General features: G+C 38.3%; 1 protein-coding gene across 1 annotated transcript; it reads right to left on the reverse strand.

The window, feature by feature from the left end:
• Positions 1–21,207: 21,207 nt before the first annotated feature.
• On the reverse strand, positions 21,208–22,191 carry mc4r (melanocortin 4 receptor). Its single transcript, XM_031728540.1, has one exon. It carries the CDS (start codon positions 22,189–22,191, stop codon positions 21,208–21,210), a length of 984 nt encoding a protein of 327 aa, XP_031584400.1.
• Positions 22,192–22,816: the final 625 nt, after the last annotated feature.

Consider the following 22,816-nt stretch of genomic DNA (forward strand, 5'->3'; position numbering starts at 1 on the left):
TTCTTTTCTCATCTCTTTCCCCTTAAACCCCAACCAGGCACAGCAGATGGCCGCACCTTCCTCAGTCTGGTTCTGTTGGAAGTCTCTTCCTGTTAAAAGAGACTTCTTGCTTCTCACTATATCAAGTGCTTACTCATACGGGGTAGCTCTCTAGCTTCTATCACAGCTTGAGATGACTGCTATTGTGAGCTGGTGCTGTATGTCTTACATTTTATCAAAGTGGGCCCTTCACATGTTGCTTATGTGACATCAGATTTCAGTATGACTCAAGAAAACTTGCTGTAAGAGGAAAAATATCAGAGGTGTCGCTTTAATGAATAAACTACGTGAGACCTCTGGGTATTAGAACAGCTTTAAATTGCAAAATCAAACATTTTCCTTTGCAGGGAAAATGACATTTGCTTTCAACGTATTTTCCATCTGGTGACTGATATCTTTTCATTAAATGGCCTTGGGCTATTTTTCTGTACACCCTTCTTTTCAATCACAAAATGCTGACTACCGCACAGCTTGTATTTCTGTCATCATCATTAACCTGCTCCCTCTTTTGATTTATCTTTACTGTTGATTGGCTGCAGAAGGCTTGCAGGCGCGCATATAAAGACAGAGAAGGTGGAACATTTAGGTTGGTAGTTTGCATCCTGGTCCTGCTCGTTTCCTCCCTCACATCCATCCAGTTTACTGATATTACTTTATTGAAGAAGCCTGAATTCACCATATGTTGGTTCATGGTCCTTTCCCTCTTTCTCAGGACCAAACATAAGCTAACAATCAAGAACAGAGATACACAAGAATTTTTAAATTCCCCAACTTTTCATGCTTTCAGTTCACAAACACACAAAGGCTCCTTATAACCCAGTTAAGGGCTGCATCTCAGACTTCTATACCACATACTTTACTTCATACATGCAAGATGTATATAAATACTATCAAAGACTTACACTTCTCTTTCCTTGTCTTTCCACATACATGGCTCACTTGGCTTTTGTAGCTCAGTCCTGCATGTGTCTATGTAAACATCTAATTTACCTGGTACGTGATGATCTGAGACAGCCTCCTGCACCCTGCCTTGATTCACAGGAATTATTCATATTGTATGAATTTGTTTGGTGATTATTATGGAAATGAGTGGGATGAAAAGACAGTTGGAAGACAAAAAAAAATCCCAGACAAAGCGCTCAGGACAGACCTTATTAATATCAAACACTGCTACCTGCAGAGATCAAGTTATTAATTATAATATCATGTTTTTATTAAAAAAATGTAAGAATTGTTTTGCTGTAATTGTCACCTTTCCAAAAAGCTGATACAAAACTAACTTCACATTGTGACACAGGCCTAAATGCATTTTTTCACCCTGAATTTGATTAAAAAAAACAAAACAAAACAGACCACAGAATGTTTAAAAATGATCAGAGTTCATGAGCAGGAAGTCAAAACATATTGCTGTCAATCCAAAATGTTTGTTTATCAACTCTGAATTATAAATGTGTGTGAGAATTAGGACAGTTTGATTTCAAGCCAAACGTCAGTCACCTCAAGATGCTTTGTATTATTGTAAGGTCTACATTACAATATATATATATATAGAAAAACCCAACAATCATATGGCCCCCTATGAGCAAGCACTTTGGTGACAGTGGAAAGGAAAAACTCCCTTTTAACAGGAAGAAACCTTCCAGGAGAACCAGGCTCAGGGAGGGGCGGCCATCTCAACTGGTTGGGGTGAGAGGAGAAAGACATGCTGTGGATAATTAGATAGTAGTCAGACAAGTTAGACATCCAGTCACACCTGGGAAAGATCCCCTACCCCAACTCCAGTTAAGTGGTAAAGAAAATGTCTCTTTGACTGGATGGATGGATGTCCATGGCTGTTTTTTTTAAAATTTATTTTTAAATGGAGAACAGCATGTATTCAGAGACTAATGCTTCTCCAATAGATCACTTCACCTATTTTATATAATAAAGAAGTATCTTCGGGTTTTGTAACACAGAAGAAATCTTTTGAGGTGAATCAAAAATACTGCAATACAGCGTATGAGGAGGGAGGAGGTCAGGGTAGCTGGAGGACAAACAAAAGCTTTAGCACTTTAAAACCACAGGTAATGGTGCGTATATTGTACTTGGGGTAAGTTGTTTCTTCACACCAGTGGTCACTTTTTCAGTGGACAATGAACTAGACAAAGTCTTGTTTTCATTGCAAACTTAGTCCAATTTGTTCCAGTCATGTAGGCTCCTTTCAAGACCTAAATGGTAAATGGACTGCATTCATGTTGTGCTTTTATTCAGCGTTCTCTTCAGTTATACCTGTCATTCACCTATTCAGACATAGACAAAGGTCTATGGGAGACGGCACTGGCACGACCATCTGCACTGTCTTTGCTGTGTTTTACTTCAAGGACACTAACACATGGATGGGAAGAACATGAATCACTAATTAGTTACTGAAAGACTCTTTAATCTCTTAAGACTATGCAACTATAATAAATGCAATCATAACAAACTTGACTTTAAGGGATCCATTTCCACTTGCACATACGCAAGCTGTGAAAATAAAATGTAACGTTACATTTAATCCTCACTCAGTTACACTAATACTGAAGTCTCACTGCATAGCCAGGCAGCAGCAGAAGCAGTGGGCATTAGCATCAACCGTCAGCTTGCAGCATTAGTGGCAGTTCATGCCCACGAATCTCATGAGGCGTTCCGGAAATCAGCTGGTGACACACTCTTTAAACTAGCTGATAAATAACACTGATTCCCCTTTGGCTTTCATTAAATGGAGGTTGTGAAGTCTGTGCTCCAAAGCAGTGAAAATTATCCATTCTGAATTCAGTCACTAACTTCATTACATGTGCAACATGTACCTTTATTACCCGTCATTTATTCTCCGACAGTGTGGCTGAGTGTGTGCAGCTTTTTCATCTTCCCATTGCAGCTTAGAGATCCAAACTAATGACCACAGTCTGACCACTAGTCATGTCTCAGTGTGAGTCCAAGTCAAAGAGGGCCTATTGTTTTACACCCACTTACACCAGAGGTTCAGGAGCAAGGTTTAAATGACTCAGGCGTTCTGCAACACTGAGGTGTGCTAGGCAACCTACAGCCAGTTGTACTGTGTCGAGAGACTACAAGGTTATGCCTCCTTTAGTTCAAATCTTAAATTGGAAGCTCACCATAATCAGTTTGATTGTTCAATAATTCATCTGTCGCTGCGTAAAATAGTCACTTTGGGAGGAGGTTGATGAGGGGAACCAGGCTGCACTAAATCCCCTTAGAATAATTATGCATGGTACAAAACACATAAAAGCAGCCCATGAGTAGAATAAAAAAAATCTCCATATTAGATTTTAATAAGACTTTATACTGTTCTTTTTTTTTTAATCATGCTTATTATTGTAGATATGCTAATCATTATTTATCAAGAGCCTCCAAATGTTTTTTTTGGCTTCTGGGGGACTTCAGGTTTATAATAGGGGAGATCAAGAAGTGTCTGTATGATGTGAACATCTTAATGAGCAAAGAAACTAAGCAACGAGGAGTATAGCAGAATGTAAATGGCTATTAGTGAAGTTTGACCCTTGTTAACACCACCATGACAAATATTTAAGCTAATTATAAACCCAGTTGAGAGTTAAGTACTTGATTAATTAACTGGAAACACCAACGCATGACATTTACCGTGTGAAGTTTAGACAGATTGTCATTTAGGATTAAAACTAAAGACAGTGTAACTGATGATGACTCTCCCAAAATGAGAACAAAATACTATATAGCTAAGTATCTGTATTACCGCTAATAATAAAAGTTCTAAACGGCACCAACATGACAACTACAGTGAAGAGGTTTATTTTAGTAATGGAGTAGATGAAGTGTTGGCACACTTGTCACACAGAGGTGATTCCAATAGGAAATTATACTTTTGTACAAGGTTTAAAACATGTTTATATCTGCTGGGTTGGCACACATTACTCTCAAATAAAATCAGTTTTATTTATATAGGACCAAATCACAGCAACAGCTGCCTCATGACACTTTGTATTGTAAGGTAAAGACCATACAAAAGCATCAAGACAATTCTAACAATGAAACAGATCCTGATGAGCAACCAGTTGGTGACAGTGGAAAGGAAAAACTCCCTTTTAACAGGAAGAAACGTTCAGGAGTGCTCTGTATCTAATATTTAATAAGGAGAGATCACTTGGAAGAACTGAATGTGATTTATTGAGATAGAGAAATGTATTTGCCGATGTGACTCCAATGACAGTGGCTACGCTGATTAGTAACATTATGATACATGAGACGTTAGAGAAGGCAATGGGGAATTCTTCTACCTTGTTCTATTGAAACTATTGTCCTCCTCGACCTCTCCAACCATGTCGTACACATTCTTTCTCCTCTTTCATTTCTATCCATTGTTTATATCAACTTTAAACTCACCTTCCTGGCTGTGCACTCCAAACCAGCATATCAATCATCGTGTTTAGGAAATTTCATCTGTGCTGTAGCTGTGTTTAACTGTGTTTAAGTGTGGTTGGCATAACCAGTTTACACAATGACACATGTCACGCTTTAAGACTTAACCAAAAGACTCATTCATTAAGTAAATAGATATAGAAAATTGGATTTGGTGTTTGATTACCATTGCCACAAGGAGAACAACCAGCTTCTTAAACACAAAGGTGCTGAGATGCACTGGCTTAGGAGATGGTGAACAGAGAGGATGCTTCTCATTATGTAACATATGCTTACTCACGTTCTCTCTCTTCCTGAGACCCAGAAATAATTTCCCCTTGAATGACTGAGGATCTTCTAATCACTTAAATACATCTCAAGAAGACAAAAGAGTAAAAGCAGAGGAGGATCCTAAATGAGCTGAAACACAAGAGCACATCTTTTATCAAGTGGCATGACAAATAAATGCCACATCCATATTCATACTGTGTAAAACTGGAACTGACCAGTTCTCATCTCTTCCTTGCACATCTTTCTCATGTTGTGACTTAACACATAGCCGATGGGGGAAATGTAGTAAAGTAGGGCACAGGTGATTCTAATTATGAAGAAACACATGAGGGCAGGAAGTGAAGTCCTCTGCAATGAGACCAAAGCTGAGAGTTTCCTCGCCATGTACTGACAGAAATGTAGTTACATTTCCCAGGAGGTGCATGTCAGGTTACGTGGATGGTTCTGGTTTAAGTTACAGCGTAGATTTCCCACAGAAGCATCATTGACGCATCAGTCTTCATATCTATTCCAAAATTCAGGTTAAAGCAACCAACTCTGTGTATAAACTTAAACTAGGAGTTAATTAAAACAGGTGATCAGAGTTAGTTCAATAAATAAGTTCTGTATATTCACCCTCAATTAGGCTTATGTGTGGGCAATGGAAAAACAGCATCTACATTAGAGCTCCAATGCATGATCATTTTACATGGCAACAGGTAACTAAAGAGCACAGCCTCCATTTTAATCCAGTGGACTGAGAAAGATGAGTGCACATCAGTGTAGACCAGGCAATTTGTCTTAAAAAACAGGACACAGGAAATGAGTCATTTTAACCAGCATTATCTGATCCATCATCTTTTAGTGAACTTGAATATGCTTTAGCAGATAAAATGCATGTGGTGGGATTTTTTTAAAACTGCATTTTTGTATGTTTTCAGTGAAAATCACAGCAAATAAATCAGACACCAACAAACTAGATCTTCATTGGTGGATTCCATACATGTATTAAGGTCAGTGATTTAAAAAAAAAAAAAGTAGTGACTCTTATTGTCCATTATATTTAGAAGATTCACATGAGTCATATATGAGTCATATATACCAGTGGGTAGACTGCATTAACCAATCAGCTGTAACGTGACATAGGCCAAATGCTGGGGGCAGCAAATGAACATGAGAATACTGAACCAGCAGGTAAGAATCTGCTTATGGATCAGTGTATTAGTTAGACCAGTTAAGGACAATTTCAATGATTTGTGTTAGGAAAGATGCCAAAGTCAAACTTTAAATTTGACACACGTGTTGTACATTGAGTTGCTAAACTTTTTCTTTTTTCACCTTCATTAGTTTAACATAAAATGCTATCAGAGCAGATTCAGAGCCTCTGCAGCCTGGATCTGAAAATCACTTTGGACCAAACTGGACCAAAAGTTCTTTTGGCCTCAACTTCACTCAGAAATCTTTGCATCTTTTCAGTTATTTTTATTGATCACTGTTTTAGGTGAAAAACCAGTCATACAGACAGAGCTTACATTAAACAGTAGTTGCTATAGCAACATAAGGTAAATGTTTCAGTGCAGGGGGAACTAGTTGACAACCAGACAGCTACCTCGTTGTCCACAGCGATACAGAGTTATACTGTTGGAAACATGTGGCCTTTAGATTTTGCTCTGAGCTGATAAATCCAAAATGTCCAGCGATCACAAATATAAACTCATAATGAAATCATGTGTGTTAATATAACAAATACGGGGACAGAAAACTTTGCTTATTAATCAGCTCATGTATGTGCTTTGAGAACAACTGTGTGAATGAGGAAATGAAAAATGTCATGTCTAATGTGAAAGATGCACTTTATAGCTCTTAACTGGATCTTTTAAAACAATAGTGGTTAGTCAGTGCCAATGACTACAAAAACAAACAAAAACAAGGACGACGTAATAGCTCCCCAAAAGTAAAGGCAAAATGTCTCTTTCGCCCCCTGGTGTCTGGGTAAAATACATGTCATAAACAAAGGTCAAAGTGGAGCTTAGTTTATTTTAATGTGCTGCAATCAGGCGTTGCTTCAAGTAAAAACATGAGGATACTTGCTAAATAGTAAGAAAATGTTGACATGTCACAACCTGTTTACACTGTCAACACATCCTTTCTTTCTTTCTCTCATTGCGTGCTGGGAGTGTGGTGTGAAGCGTGTGGTGAGTCTGACTGAGAGGACTTGATTGCAAACATTCCTCTGTTTATCAGTGATGAATTACTGGTGAGAAAGTTGTCTTGACATGTGACTTCTGGTGCTTTGGAGTGTTTTAGTTGTGGCAAGGTTGTGCACCCCCACTGAATAAGGGGTCAGGTAATGTACAATGGAGGATTTTGCATTGGGCCATTGCTGTTAATAGTTTTGTGCCCAAGGTTAAGAAAGATGCAATTGAATGATGTCCCTTTTATCAAGAAATAGAAACAATTTTTCATATGTTTCTTGAATGTAAATGCCTTGAACCACTGTTTATTATGTCAAAACGTGTCTTTAAAAAAATGTGGAGTGGCTTAGTCTCCATTGGCATTTTGGTTTGGTGCCCCCCAAAAGGAAGCAGTTAAATTTTGTGCTGGGTCAACCAAAATTTTCTCTATATAAAAGTAGAAAAGATAAAATAAATAATAGGGGGTTGATACAACTTTCATTTTGCTGGTTAAATATAGAGTTAAAGCCAAATTTTAGTTTTGTTCATTGTTGAATAAATTAACTGATTTTTCTTCTCAGTGGTGTTTTAATAATGTGGTGTGTTCTGTTGTAGATGGTCAATTATACTTCAGCCCTGTATTTCTGTGAATTTGTTTTTTCCTTCTCTGACAAAACCTGATGTCTATTTGAGAAATAAATGTGTTGTTTAAAAAAAAAAAATCCAATCTTCACCTGCTTATTAGCCTCCAACTTGTGTTTTCCCACTTCCACCCTCTGTCCCTTCAGCTCTAACTTTTGCCTTTCCTTTTTTATATGACATTTACAACAACATTAGCTCTTTCTGCTGCTCAAAAGTCAAGGTTCCTGGTGAAACTCCGTGGCACTATTAATGGCTGACCAGTTCCCTGTTGCCCAGCCACCAACACACCCTTTCAATCAACTTCAACTTAATCTCAGATTTCAGTGCCTTTACAATGCTTATCACCAAGCCCACTTAAAGTTCATACTCATCTGCAACTTTCAACAACTGGTCTTTAAAGCATTGATCTAGGAAACTTTCACACAGTGCAACAACAAATTCCTCTATACCTGCCATGACTCTTCAAGGCTCATGCAGAAAACAATAAAAACAGTCAACAAAACAGTGTTGCCCCAGGCCAATTAGTGCACTTAAAGACAAATATTCTTCACTAAAGTGGAAATCTCAGCCTACTTACCTGCCTATCCCAGCTTACCTATATCATAAGCCCTAGTCTTCATGCAGATTAGCGGTGGGCTTTTTAAACATTCGACCCAGTAACCAGGTTAGGCCCCCAACAAGCTGGCTACTCACCTGACAGCTCTGTAAATGTTGCCAAGCCAAATGCTCTGAGTGCATCGGCACACACACGCAAGCACGCACCTAAACAAAAAACCAACCAACCAAACAAACCAAAACGTACAAACGGACTATGCTGCCATTCCTACAAAGGGAGACTCCACAAACACTTATCCCACTTCAGAATCTCACAATCACTGCTAATCAGTCACAATAACCTGAGACACAATTCAAATGAATCAAAATAACAACCCAAGTTCAAAAACAAGCATCTCTTAGACACAAGGTAAAGCAAACAATTCACATTGCATGATTCAACAAACCTACTATCCTGGCAACAAATCCATAAAACCAAACCCAAAACGGCTATAAACAAATCATACTTAAATGGACGAGCCTCCACTTGTCACATACTGGGCCATGACAAAAACCCAGAGTTGCATGGGAATGTCTTCCAAATCATTTTATTTTAAGTAAATAAAACAGAAAAAAGCAAACTATTGTCAAAAGCACAAATTATGGTGTGTTTGTAGTCAGCATCCTCAGTGGTGTGAAGGAGTACATGGGTGGAAAAATGATGTATGCAATGGTGTTAAATGCAAGAACCGAACTGAACCAAAAGCAACCAGAGCCCAACCAGGAGTCTCAGGAGAATGAGCTGGCGCACAGCTACGCTCTAAAGGCTTTTGATGGAGCCCTGGCTTACTGGGCCCAGGTGCTGCCAGTGTTACTAGTTGTGAACAGGAACTCCGCCTCTCCAGTGCCTGCAAACAAGACACAAGCAGCCCATAAGGAAGGCAGGGTGCTGCGGGTCATCACAATCACCAAACACTGTTTAGTTTGCCATACAATGTATCTTCTAAGTCAAGTTTAGAGTTTCTGTATTTCCGAGGGTTAGAAAAGAATCTGTGACACAGACAGATGGGAAAAATGTAAAAAGAGAGAACAAGAGATGAAGATGTGAGATTATTTTCAAAAAGAGGTGCAGCTCAGCAAGTAAAATTCCAAGTTTTAAAATCAGATATTGGATCTTTAGGCCAGTATAATGTGTTACTAAAGTTATGTTTTTGTGTAAAAATGTTTTGAAAAAAAATTTCCCATGAAATACTGTAACAATATATGTTGATAAATTCATTAAAGAGCAGTGGATACTGATTGTAGCTGCACAGATCAGCAAATCACTGCCTCACAATACAAATTATGTCTTATTTCTATATACTTCTGACTTGCTATATCACACTTTAACTCCTAGTCAGAAAACCTGCCCCTCCATGTTAGTGAATGGGACAGCGGTTGAATTAAAGTAAAGAGTTTTTATTGCACTGAGTTAGGTTTAAGTAGTCATTTCTCTCATGAGTTTCTTATAAATTAACATGATTCTGCAAAACTGTGGTGTAACATGTTGACTGAAATCTTTGATAGACAGTTACAGTTGCAGCGAAATTTTGTGTATCTCTGATTGCAGCTAGAGTAGGGACACCAAGAGGAGATCCAGTGTTTACTTTTCATAGGTAAGGTGGGCAGTCCTTAGCTTTCAGGGGAGAAAGCTGGTGTTAGGTAGCTACAGTATTTTCATTTAAGAAATCATTACTTATTGCCAGAGGGTCACCAAGTTTTCCCTAAATCCAGTTTCTGGAGCAGGGTTCACTGTGTAAAAACGACCCTGATTTAACATCAACTGTTTCATTTCTGCTGTCATGTTTTTATTTCCAAAATTATTAAAATGCCTCTATTTTTTTCTGTATAAGCATATTTTCAGCTTTTATTAAAGGTCAATGATTGCAGGTTATTTTGGTTTTAACCTCGTTTGTCTGCAGAGTATGCCCTGTGTATGTAATTACCAGTTCATTCCAAAGATCCAGCTTGTTTTTAAGGGTAATTAGTCTCAGTGCTGTTAAATAACATACTGATGGACTGTGTTGATGCAGCATGTACTCACACATTTTTTGTGTCTAGAATGATGAACTGTCCCTAAAAATGAAAATAAACATTTTTTGATTTGAGTTTGGTAACGTGACACATTTTTATGAAACAAACATCTGAAACCATTCCAGTTTCAGCACTTCGCTGCTTTAAATGACATTGGTCCACGTAGACCTATTTGCAAATCTGAGTGTCTTTGAAAACCCACCTGGTGAAGTAAACACTGAATCAGTGGCATTTATTAGCATACAAATTACCACCTGTGAATCTGTTCAGGTTGGAATTCCCAAATGTTCAGTCCCAACAATACGACTGCATTGATTCAAACAACTTAAATTTAATCTTGCTAAATAGAAACGTTTGCATTCGTTTCACATACATGCAATACCAAAAAGGATAAACACACAGTAATGGCAGCAATCCTTTATCTTTAAGAATTGTTCTTTCAAATGAAACAGAAGAAAACATGAAAATAAATAAATAAATAAAAGGGTTAATGTTAATCGTTTTGTGGTTAAAAACTGGTTCTGAAGGACTTTAGTCACCAATTCCGTAAAGTCATCTAAATGTGTGTAAGGTCCATTACTTACCTCGTGATTTACAGCTGTTTTGTTTTCTGATCATTTCCAGATTTCACTGACACTGTTTCATTCATATTCAGGTCCTCACTGAGCTTTTGCAGCACAGATCTGAGACATTGCCACAAAGTTACAAAGAAAGGAAAACTCAAAATATTTCAGCGATGGACAATGCTCTTATTTGTGCTTTTGTCGTTCTGAATTATTCATTGATTTTATACCTGTATAAATCCAGAAATGTATAAAATAAAATAGGTGTTGGATTGGGTTGAATTTGCATAGAACAAAAAACACTTAATATTAACCTATGGTTACGTTTGCATGTCCTTGATACACTGAATCCCACATGAAAAATCAGGTTCACATGTGTTGACATCTGAATGTACTCGTACCCACTGAGTAATTTTTTTTCTTGTTTAGAGGTCAAAAAGATGACTAAATGTTACAAAACTATCAGTGCTTAAATTGATCTTGATTCAAAAGATCAATAGAAAAATGTCTTTTTAATATGACATATGTTTATAGTATTGGTGGTTGCCACTCCTGTAAGTGAAGAACAGGAAAGCGAGGCTACAATTCATGTGGACTACCCAAACTGGACAACAGAAGAGTGCTAAATGTTGCCTGGTCTTGTGAGTCATGAGTTCGGCTGCCCCATTTGGATGGTGGTGTCAGAATTTGGCCTAAACAACATGAAAGAATGGATCTATCCTGCCCTGTATCAACAGTTCAGACTGGTGGTGACAGTGTTGGAGATATTGTCTTGGCACAGTTTGGTAAATAGTCTTCTTATATAGCACCTTTTTACTCTCCCAGAGCACTCAAAGCACTTTATAGAAAATGCCTCATTCGCCCATTCACACAAGCACTTTTTTCTGTGCTTTAGTGCTTTTTATCTAACGTTGACACACATTCATAATCTGATGGATGCATCAGAAAGCAACTTGGGGTTAGTATCTTGCCCAAGGATATTTAGCCTGCAGACTGGAGCAGCCAGGGATCGAACCTTTTAAACATTATATGGCCCGCTCTCTCTCCTGAACTATAGCAGTTTGGGTACCAACTGGGCATTGTTTAAAAACCACAGCCTACCAGAGTATAGTTCTTAATAATGCCCATTCCTTTATGACAACAAGATACTGCCTGATGGCTGTTTGCAGTAAGATGATGTGTGAAAGGTAGAAAGGTTTTCCCTTGCAGATTTCATGATCCAGGAAACCAGCATTTATATTCAACAAAACCAAAAAGATTTCAACAAAACCAAAAAGATTTCTTATATATTTAACTGCTCATGTTAATAAAAAGTAAATGAAGTACTTTTTTGAATTAAAAAAAACATTTATTGTGTAAGTGAACGACAAAGAAACTTTTGAGGTAATATGGTAATCTTCTCAAACTCAAATAAAGTTCTAAAATAACATATGTGTATAAATGTAGACAGGTTTCTGCATGTTGAAAGCAAAAGAACCAGGGTCATGTGGTTTAACTAAATCAATATCGCTCCTTCTCTTGGGATAATAAATGTATTGGTTACTAATATGAATGGAGTTGGCTCAATAGAAGAAAAATCAATTGGTCTCCCAAATCAATACCCTATTGGTGATGGAAGAATGCAGGTACAGTCAAAAATCCTGGGAATGTGATTGGGTTTATTCGTATTCAAGATAATTTATGAAAAGCAAAGTGGCAGATTACATAACACAACTTTTGTGAGACTAATCAGAAATACCTCGGTGTATTCTCTATTCTAAAAATCCTTGTATCTGTGTGCTCAGAAAGTGAAATGAAAGGACATTTTCTCATTTTGAATTTATGCAGTCAGGACACCTCGCTTTCTCCAGCCTCATTTTAAATAATGCTCTCAGACTTCATTTTAATCTTAAGATCTATCTCAACAGTGTGCTTATGTTTGATTAAAAAACCACTCTGACCATAAAAAAACTTATTTGAGCAGCAAATAACTCATTCACTAGTGATATAAATCTTAAACAAGCTTAAAATGAAAACATCTGCCTTGTGATTTCTTCCCAAATATACTGTTGAGGCTTGATTGAAGAATAGCTAGGCACCACTTCTTTCATGATGCTAAGATTAAAGCAATTGCAGAGCAGATTGAAGCCAGACAAACACTATTTTAGTTATTTATAGACTAAATAGCAGGCCTACAAAGCCAAACATGCATTATGGGATTGTGTCAACCCTGAAGAATGAGGTGGGCAAGAAAGATAAAAGTGCAGTTTCAAAATTACAACCCAAGCTACAATATAACTCCTTCATAATGGGCAGCAAAATCTAATCATTTGTTTAGACTTTGCATAGTTATGTAACTGTTTCCATGCCAAAGAAACTACAGTTTGTATTGATTGTAAGTTAGATTTTTTCAATTAGTTGTCAGATGTAAATACAAAGACCTAGGGATGGGATAATAATACTGCAATCCTGTCAGGGTAAGCAAGGCAGGCAGTGCTTGCCCAGTGAACTCTGACAACTGACATCAAAATCAAAGTGCAAGCATTCTCTCACCTTGTATCAATTTGTGATGTCACCATTTAGTCTGTGGACCACTGTTTTAAAGGATGGAGTTAAGCTTTTTTCCAGTCATCATCTTCATTTTTTTTTTCAAATTTGACATGATGGTTAACAACCAACGCTACTTCTGAGCAGTGAGATTGGTAAGCAGTATGCGTTGATAACGGACATTAAATTGGGATTCAAAAATAAAAAGAAAGAGACTGAAAACTAAATGAAGGTATCAAAGAAACTGAACAGCGAACTTCTTAGAACAGCCAAGACAAAACAGCACCCACCTGTCGCTCAAAGTGGCACACCTAAGAATCATTTAATGATTGAGTAAAGGAGCAAACATTTTTATTCACTTTCATGTCATTTGGGTTTCATATCTCAGCTCTCACATTGGGCACCTGTAAATCCCTCCAGACTTTAGCCTACCTCCTTGTTAAACCACAATAGCCTGTTTTTTCCTCCATATCAAAATATGTCAAACTTTCTACACATGAAATACTAGTATTGAAGTATTAAAGGCACCTGACAGATTTTCATCTTGTCCAGCCTTGGCCTAAAGCTTTGTTGGCTGTCAAATCAGCCATCTTAAATCTCAACAGACTAGACAGATAAAGGTTTGTTAGATTCGCCTCCTCTTTATGTATTCTTCTACACTCACAGTACAAAGCTGTGTTTTTCCATATGTCTACTTTTATAGCATTTTTATCATCAAGGCAGTTTTGAGAGGTCATAGGAGCGCCTATGTAGGACCTAGTCACACGTTTTAAATGGAGGAAAAGAACAAATGAAGCCACTCAGTTTTTTCTTATGTGTTGTTATGGCGACTACCATCTATTAGCTCCCCACTCTCATTATCACACAGACTCACCAGGGGGATGAATAAATACAGTTACGCAATATAAAATCATGAAGATACGATTTTAAAAAGGGGTTTACCATTATAAATACGCACTGGATACACTGAGTAATCATCACATGATGCTTTTCTTTTTAACTGGAGACTGTTTTGTACTGAGCTAATGTGGGTCCTTGTATGGAAGGCTGATTACAGTCATAGAGGATGTTAATTTCACTGTCCACTCTTTTTTTGTAGGATTAAGAATTAAAAATCATTTTTTTCTATTTCTGTTGGACGATTACGGTTTTAATTTTCAAGGACGCCACACATTTTTAACACTTCAATTTAGTGCATTAATTGAGCTTAACAGAGGAAACTTGATGTGGAAATAAATTCCAGCATTATTTGCTGTGACTGGGGATGGCAAGAGGAGAGTCAACATGGACTAATTTGATGCAAGCAGCTCTGTGCACAAATCCCCAGGAGGCCTGGATGATAAGGACTGATAGAGCCACTAAGAGCCTGAGGCGAAGCAGTTCTAAAGGCCACACGGATGGAAAAAATGCGAGAGTGTGGATGGGAATAAAAGAGTATTATCCACTTGTAATCAAATGCGAAGAATGATAAAAACAGTAAAAAAGATACCTGCACTGAAAATTCTGCCGTTATCTGCTGACTCACAGTATGGAGTGTGTACATGATGCATGTGATGCTCTCTGGGTGAATTACTCTCTCAAGCATCGTAAAATACAGCTGAAACCTGGACTCTGCTTCTCACTGCAGTCTACAGTTAACCGGAGAAATGGAGCATTACTCTAGCTACCTGAGACAAAGGTTTGGTGAATTTTGAAGTTTCTTTGGAACACAATAGAATGCAAATTGACGAAAACACAATTTATGGATTAAAGGACAAGGGTGTGGAGCTAAACTGCTTAGCTCCACAACTGTGTTTATCACTGTTGGTGTGATCTCAACAGTAAGAAGGACTAGCATGTAGAAAGTCCAGGCAGGTGGGAGCATTTTAGGCTGATTGATTTAAAAACAAAGGCAAAGCAGATGCTTACAGGCAGATTGTTGGTACAGGTAAAAGAGCCCATCAGAAGGCTTTACAGGTTTTGTGTGCTCTCAGAATCAGCTTTCTGTGCCAACTTTCATTCGTTTGTCTTCAAAGACAAATCAGATGCTACTCATAAACTGAAACTTTGGTTTTAGCTACAGATTCTATGACAACCAGTGTCCTTGGTTTTGTCTGTATCAGTTAAACTGTCTCTCCCTTGAAATACTCATTTCAGCTTTTTAGATGAAAAAAGTATTTCACTCTTAAAATATGCACACCCCATTGTTTCTACTGGGTCCTGTTGTTATTCATCATTTTTGAACACAGCACCTGAGTGTTCTCACGGGCTCTTCTCTTGTATCCTGGCTGTGACACTTAGATGGCAAATGTCCAAAGCTATGTCTACTTAGAAAGCAAAGCGTGAGTACTACATTAGCATACCAGCAGCAGCAGAAGCAACAGTCCCCGGTGAGTCTACACAGGAAGCATTCAAGCACACAATGACTATAATTACACGGCTACAAAACAAGAAAATAGACTTAAAGTGTAAACATATTTCAGGTGGTATTCACTGATAAACAGCATTAACAGTTTGTGGTGGGAAACTCATTCAAGGTGCAAGGCTAATAGAAAATTGCCAAATGCTGAAAATGTCAGAGATTCTGTATAAAATCTAAATGTTTACATGTGAGATAATACGAAATTATCTGTTCTGAGGTCAGATTTATGGTTGTCTATATATTAAGCATTATGTTATTATTTGTATTATATTTTTTTTAGTCATATGCACAGGACGTCTAAAATGTTCACCAAAAAGAAATGGGTGAAGCATAAATCACAGGAGACTGTGGTTTTTGTCACATTGGAGATGATTGCATCTTGCACTTTGCTTTGCTCTGTTTGGATAGGTTAGGGAAAGATTGCAGTTCAGGTTAAAGCATTGGTTTGTAAAGTTTCCACTTGTCAGTATGACAGAGTGTTTTTGTTGGTGATGGCCAGGAAGAGGGAGATGGGCGTTTCTGGTTAGACTGCTGAGGGAAGGGATCACGCTGTTTGTCTTAGGAAAAAACCCATAAAGCAATATAAAAATCGACTAATAGTCGATTTGTGTGCCCTCACAGAGCATTGTGAAGTCATACCTGTTACACCTGCATTAGGAAAATGATCTTAAACACAGGCTGTGTACATATTTGTGGTGCAATGGGAATGAGAACAGACTGGAACCATCAAGCCAAAAATATACAGCACTGGAAGTAACAATTACCTGCATAGAAATATTACACCAGTTTCTGAAGCAATATCTCAGAGGACAGTGCTGCTCTTTGCCCAACTTTAATGAGAAGTCTGCTCATTTTTCAGCCAGCCATCTGTTTTCTTCCTGTGTCACGAGCACTGAAGTCTTTCAGGGCCAAATGCACGGATGGAAAATTTTGTCTTGTTGCGCAACATGGAATAAATCAACCACTTAACAATTTAAGTAAAAATCCTTCCTGTCTTTGCTGAATGTTCCAACGCACAAAGCCCGAGGATACAAATCGCGTAAACTATTTTAAGACACCAAAATACAATAACAGCTTCGTATTTTATTTAATAAGAATATCTATTAAAAAATTCATTTTTTCCCAGGTTTTTATTTTTCTTTGAGTTTTTTTTTATTATAGCAACACTGAAAGACAAAGTGCAAAGTCTATTTTTTCAGTAAAAGGAAAGCAGAAACTTCATTTTGTTCATCCAGAACAAAACAAAGCTAATGCCAATCTAGCCTCAAACGACTTTGTAAAAACAAGTGTTCTTCTTAAAATTGTAAGAACAGGTGTTCTTAATCTCAAGAGCTGCTTAAAGTAAAGCTGGATGGAGAAACATCTTTATGAAGGCTTTAAGCAAGTCAAGAATGAAGCTCTGTGTTCTCATATCTGTCTGCACTTATCAGCTCTTCCTGCTGTTCTGTTTTTTTGCTTACCCATAAATCTGTAACATCAATCCAGTAATCTTCTTGCTGCTCTTTGTCTGTTCTGTTTAAAAGTTACTGTTATTCTGTCATTCAGAAGGGATGTTTCAAGGATTTTTTAAATGGCGAGGGTAGGTGAGAGGTTTAGGAATAGAAATCAGAACTTCTGTTACAATGAAAAATGAAATTAAAGCACTTTAAATGTGGTTAAAAACTCATTGGGCCATGCTGATTTGAATATGCAGAGACCTTCAGCTTCCATAAAATTGTATTAAGAGACGTCACTGCCACATAATTATATGGCCGATTCAAGATTTAATGGTGAGTTAACTGAGCTAATATAATATAATCTGGTTACAACAGTAAATATGTTTAATTTTACTGAGTGGTAGAAATAAATCCCAGTGTCTCCTTTGTTCAGAGTTTGCAAAGTAAATGAGTTTGGCAACGGTAGGCAGGAGACCAAACCACTGTGAGATACATGAGGGGGAGACTATCTAAACCGGGGATGCCAAATATAAGTCCTGGGGGCACAACAGGATTCCAGTGTGGCCCGCTGGAAGGCTTTGGAAAACTTCCTTTTGGGAAGGACCTCCCCTATGACCATTCATGCTAAACCAATGAAATTAAGTAGTATGTAACCAATTAAATGACAGAAAAGTACATGATTTTCAACATCTATAGAAATTTTGGTTAAAAAGAAAAAAAGAACTACTCCTTAAGCATGAAGAAACCACAGGAGGAGGAGCGTCCCAAACAGAATCTAATTCTCTGTACTTTCAGTGACCTTTTCATAGTTATAGTTTGTTAGTCAGCTGCAGGCAAAGTAAACACTTCAGTTCCAATTACGCTGGGTCTTTTAGATAGTCAGCACCAATCTGAGCTCCTCATCTAACTCTAATATCGGATGATTATATTCATGAACTTGTTTTTTCAATTACTACTCACTGCTTGTATCCACAGGTGAGGGCAGGAACAGTGATTAGTAAATCCTTTGTGCTTAGATGTCTTTTCACCTCAACAGACTGGCACACCATTGTTTTTGGCGCAGATGCTGCATCAATCTGTCTTTCAATCTGCTGCGCCACACGTGAACATGACAAGATACTCAAACCTCCTCTTGGGACATTTCATTCCCAATCTGAAGATTTCCCTCCTTTCTGGATGAGAACTAAGGCCTCGGACTTGGAGGTTCTCATTCCCACCCTGGAAACTTGTAAGTCACTTGCAAACCACTCTAGCTCAAGTTGGAAATCAGCAGCAACAGGAAGACATTAACTGCAAAATGGCCAGTCCGTGAGTCCAAATCCCACGAGTACAAAACGAAACACCAGTATGTGAGAGTGAAGAGGAGAAGAGACGAGCTATTTTCTGCCACTTTATTCCAGCTTCATGCAACAGGCTGTTGTGATCTAATGAGTCACGTGTGCTAAGTCAAGTGCAATAAAGAAGTTATTAAAAGAAGATAATAATAGTAAAAGAGTGACATTTAAAGAATCTACTTGTATGAGAATTATGCTATGAGTCTCAGTGCTGTTTTTATATCTGAATGTTGCTTGGACACACAAAATTGAAACACAAGACATAGTTTTGAAAATTTATGGGCTTTTTTGCGTGTTTTTTTTAACAGGTGCTCTAAAGAACATTTGGCTAGCACACCCACTGTGAGATTTTTCTCCAATGTGCTGAAGTTAAATATGCTCTTTCTAAACAAACAAACAAAAAACACACACACAAAATCAATATATATGCTAAACTGAGGCTGGTGGTCTGGCATAAATGTAAAATACAGGCAAGTGATGTGTCACCCATGTATATATATGTAATATATATATGTATATATATGGAATACCAATGTGTTTCTCAGAAGCATTAAACAGATTCATCCCACTCACTGCATTTTCAGCCCTTTAGCAACTTTTGGACAAATGATGTTTCCTTATCGGTGCTTCATAAAAACACAGAGAACAACCCTGATATCTTGCAGATTGAATATTTTCTTTGAACTAAATTAATCAGGCCCATCCTAAACGTCTGTTAGGATTTAATTAAACCTGGAATGAAATCCATTTTTAACACTGATTCTCCCCAAGCAATATTCAGCAGCTGTTTGGAATGTGGCCCAAGGCTGCAAACTGAATCACAGAAGAGTTATTTTTCAGTGTTATAAAGATTTTGTTTACCTCAGTTTAAATTATTCAAGATAATCGAGAAAACAACCCTGTGGGAACTTCTGTTGCACACCAACTTTGGCGTCTTGACTGTGCAACCTCTCTGCGTCTTGCAGAGACGACGGGTGTATGTGGGCCTGAAATAAATGCTTTCCTCTTCATTTAAGTTGTTTTTTCAAATAAAAGTCAATGACCTCATCTTTGCGTGGAGGTTAAAGTCTGCACTGCAGAGAAATGCTGACAAACAGACTTGTGGCTGAGGTGGCATTATGATTTATTGAAGCTCCTCTGCAGCAGTGATTCACACAGTGGTCAAGCAAACACCTTCATTGGCACGCATGAATCAAATTCCAGGCGAAGCTTTTGCCAGAAAATCACACAGCTGCTTTTACAGCTTTTTTTCTCCTTTTTTTTTTCGTGTGCATATAAATCAGCTTCAAGTTTAAAAAGACACAAATACATAAGGCAATATTTAAAATAGCATTCACTTACATAGTAAATCTGTTTGTGAAATACTGTCACAGAGGATACAGTTGTTCTTTTTTTTGTCACAGTGCAACATATTTAAGGCAGCAACAAGTTACACAACACATACATAAAAATACATTCAGTTTAGTCTGTTTCATTACATAAACATGATGAAAATAGTTTTTTATAGTCGCATGTACATGCTGAAAGTGAGAGAACAACCCACATGTGCAAATTCACAGAAATATCTACACAAGCCACAAAGTCAAGGAGCTTTGATTTAAAATCAGCACGTTTTATAAGTGGACTTTCATTGTTTCCACATTGAGGCTCTTTTTTTGGCTTTTTGCTCAGAGGAAATCATTAATAACAACAAGTTAAAGCAGCTTTCTACTCATTTGTGGTTGCTGCCCTGCATCAAATACAGAAACGCAATCATAACAAGAAATGCTATTATGCCTGAGAAATACACTGACCTTTTTTATATATATTTTACAGCCGTGCCATCCAAAATTTTAGATGATCATTGATAAATTCTTGTGCGCAAGCATTAGAAAATGTTCTTGACATGAGAATCAGCAGGTCAACAAAGCACAGAGGTGTGGTATTTGTTGCTGGTATTCTTCTCATTTCCAGAACAATCTTCTTTGAGTGCTCTCATTCTCTACGAATGGCTCAGAAAATCTTGTGCAACATCTCATTTCTTCAAAATAGCTTTTGTGAAATAAGCTATTTTAGCCTGTTTTCTATTTCAGCATTGGTAGTTTTGCCACTTGAGCAAATTTGTAGTTTATAACTTGGAGAAAAACTCATAAAACAGTCCAGATGTAGACACAGTTCCATGGAGTGCATGAGAAAGAAATCTACTGAGGTTTGAGGACTTTCATGCATATATATATATATATATATATATGCACACACACAAACACAAAACATAAATACAAACACAAGCTGTGGATGTAAGTATATATGCTTTCAATATGCACTGTATTTGTTTTGAGGAGAATGGCACTCCCAAACCTGGAGGTAGTCTGTATAAACTCTGTTAGATGTGCCATATATAATTAATTTACTGTGGCATTTATGTTCCATGTTGCCACAATAATTCGGTGTCATAATCCTGTACATACAAAGTTAATAACAATAAGCAATATGTTAGCTCTCTTGACCCCAGAAGGTAAATAGAAAATATTTTCCGAGTGAGAAAGAGAAGCAATCTGCAATTGCTGGTCACTTCAAACTTGAAATTGCACTTATGAATGGCATTCACTACAAAACAAATTAGCACTTGTCTGAAGAGCAATGTGCTATATTACAAGATGTTTGTAAACCTACCTCTTCAGCAACCTGAAACCATAGATGGATACCCAAATAAATCACTTACCGGCAACATGTGAGATATCATACTCTCAGAGTCCATGTTGGCCAGGTTTTGATTTAAATCGCAGGCTGTGGGTTCACAGCGGACACTTTACAGGCAGCTCACACATACAGCAGAGCATGCGAGCAGCAGAAAATCTCTTTGAAGGTTTTTCTCATCTCTTGGCTGCGAAAAGCATAGATGATGGGGTCAATGACAGAGTTGCACATGATGAGGATGAGGTACATGTTGAAATGGGACATGAAGCAGGTGCAGTAGGGGTTCCTGGGGCAGCTGATCATAAGGATGAGGTGGAGGAAAAAGGGCGCCCAGCATACCACAAATACCCCAAGGAGAATGGTGAGGGTGATGGCACCCTTCATGTTGGCACGCTGCTGGATGGGAGCGTTGCCCGGTAGGGCTGCGATCCGCTTCATGTGCAGGCGAGCCAACAGGAACATGTGGACGTAGAGTGATGCCATGAGCACCAGCATGGTGAAGAACATGGTGATGAGGCAGATGAGTACAGTGGTGCTTTCCGAGTAAATGATGAACAAGATGCCGGAAATGGTGCAGCACGTCCAGATGCTGCTGATGACCAGCATTGCACGACGCAGGGTGACAATGTTGTGGTATCGCAGGGCATAGAAGATGGTGATATAGCGGTCGATGGCGATCGCTAGCAAACTGCAGATGGATGCCAACAGAGAGCTACAGATCATAGAGTCAAACACATTGTCCATGCTTTTAATCAGTGTGACAGGGATGGTCAGGCTGCCTCCATTGATGAGTGCTATAACAATAGTCTCTGAGGCATTTGAGACACTGACGAGCATGTCAGCAACTGCAAGGCTACAGATGAAAAAGTACATAGGTGAATGAAGGTTCTTGTTTTTGATTATAGCAGCAACAACCAGGATGTTCTCCAGCAAACTGATGATGCCCAGAGTGAGGAAAACCTCAGTGGAAATAAGCAGCTGCTCATAACATCCAGAAGATGAGTCTTTTTCCTCTCCTGATAAGTCTTTGTTAAATGGCAAATTGCCTGAGGTTTGGCTCCTGTTGTGGTAGCCTTGGATCAGTCCATGGTATTCTGTGGCATTCATAATGGCTTCTTTTAAATTCCTTTCTCCTTGGGTTATTTCTCCGTTGTTAAGTGTCCAGCTAGTTTGTCCGTTAAAGTCTCAGTGTGTGTGGCTTTGGATCATCCTCATTATCTGGAGGGCAACCTCTGCGCCCCCGAAGAAGAAAAAAGAGTAAAAAAACTCTTAGCCAGTGCTCCTTCTTCCCCTTTTCACCCCTCTGGCGTTCCAAGAGGCAATTTTCTTCAAACGTTCGCTGCAGTTATTGTTCTCAACAAAACACAGTCCCACAGCTCTGCTCTCATCTCTCCACTCTGGAGGGAAACAGTGTAGTGAGAAGTTAAAGTAAGAAGATGTAAGGCAGATAAGTGAAGCAGAAAGCAGCTACAAAAGCAAATGTGTGTGAGAGTGATCAACAGTGAGCGGGAACATGAGAGGCAGAGCGCAGCAGCTTGCTGCACGACTGCAGGCAGATCTTCACTTCGCAAGCTACTGTGGTCTCACTCGCTCTCACTCGCTCCTGTTATATTGAACACACACAAACATACACACCAACCCCTTACCCTCCTGGCTGCCTTCTGTCCTATCCGCTTGCTGATAAAGTGGGAGGAGGAGCAAAGTTTGGGCTGACGCATGAATGTAGATTTAA

This window comes from Oreochromis aureus, linkage group 9 (assembly GCF_013358895.1).
Source record: "Oreochromis aureus strain Israel breed Guangdong linkage group 9, ZZ_aureus, whole genome shotgun sequence".
NCBI classification, from domain to species: Eukaryota; Metazoa; Chordata; class Actinopteri; order Cichliformes; family Cichlidae; genus Oreochromis; species Oreochromis aureus.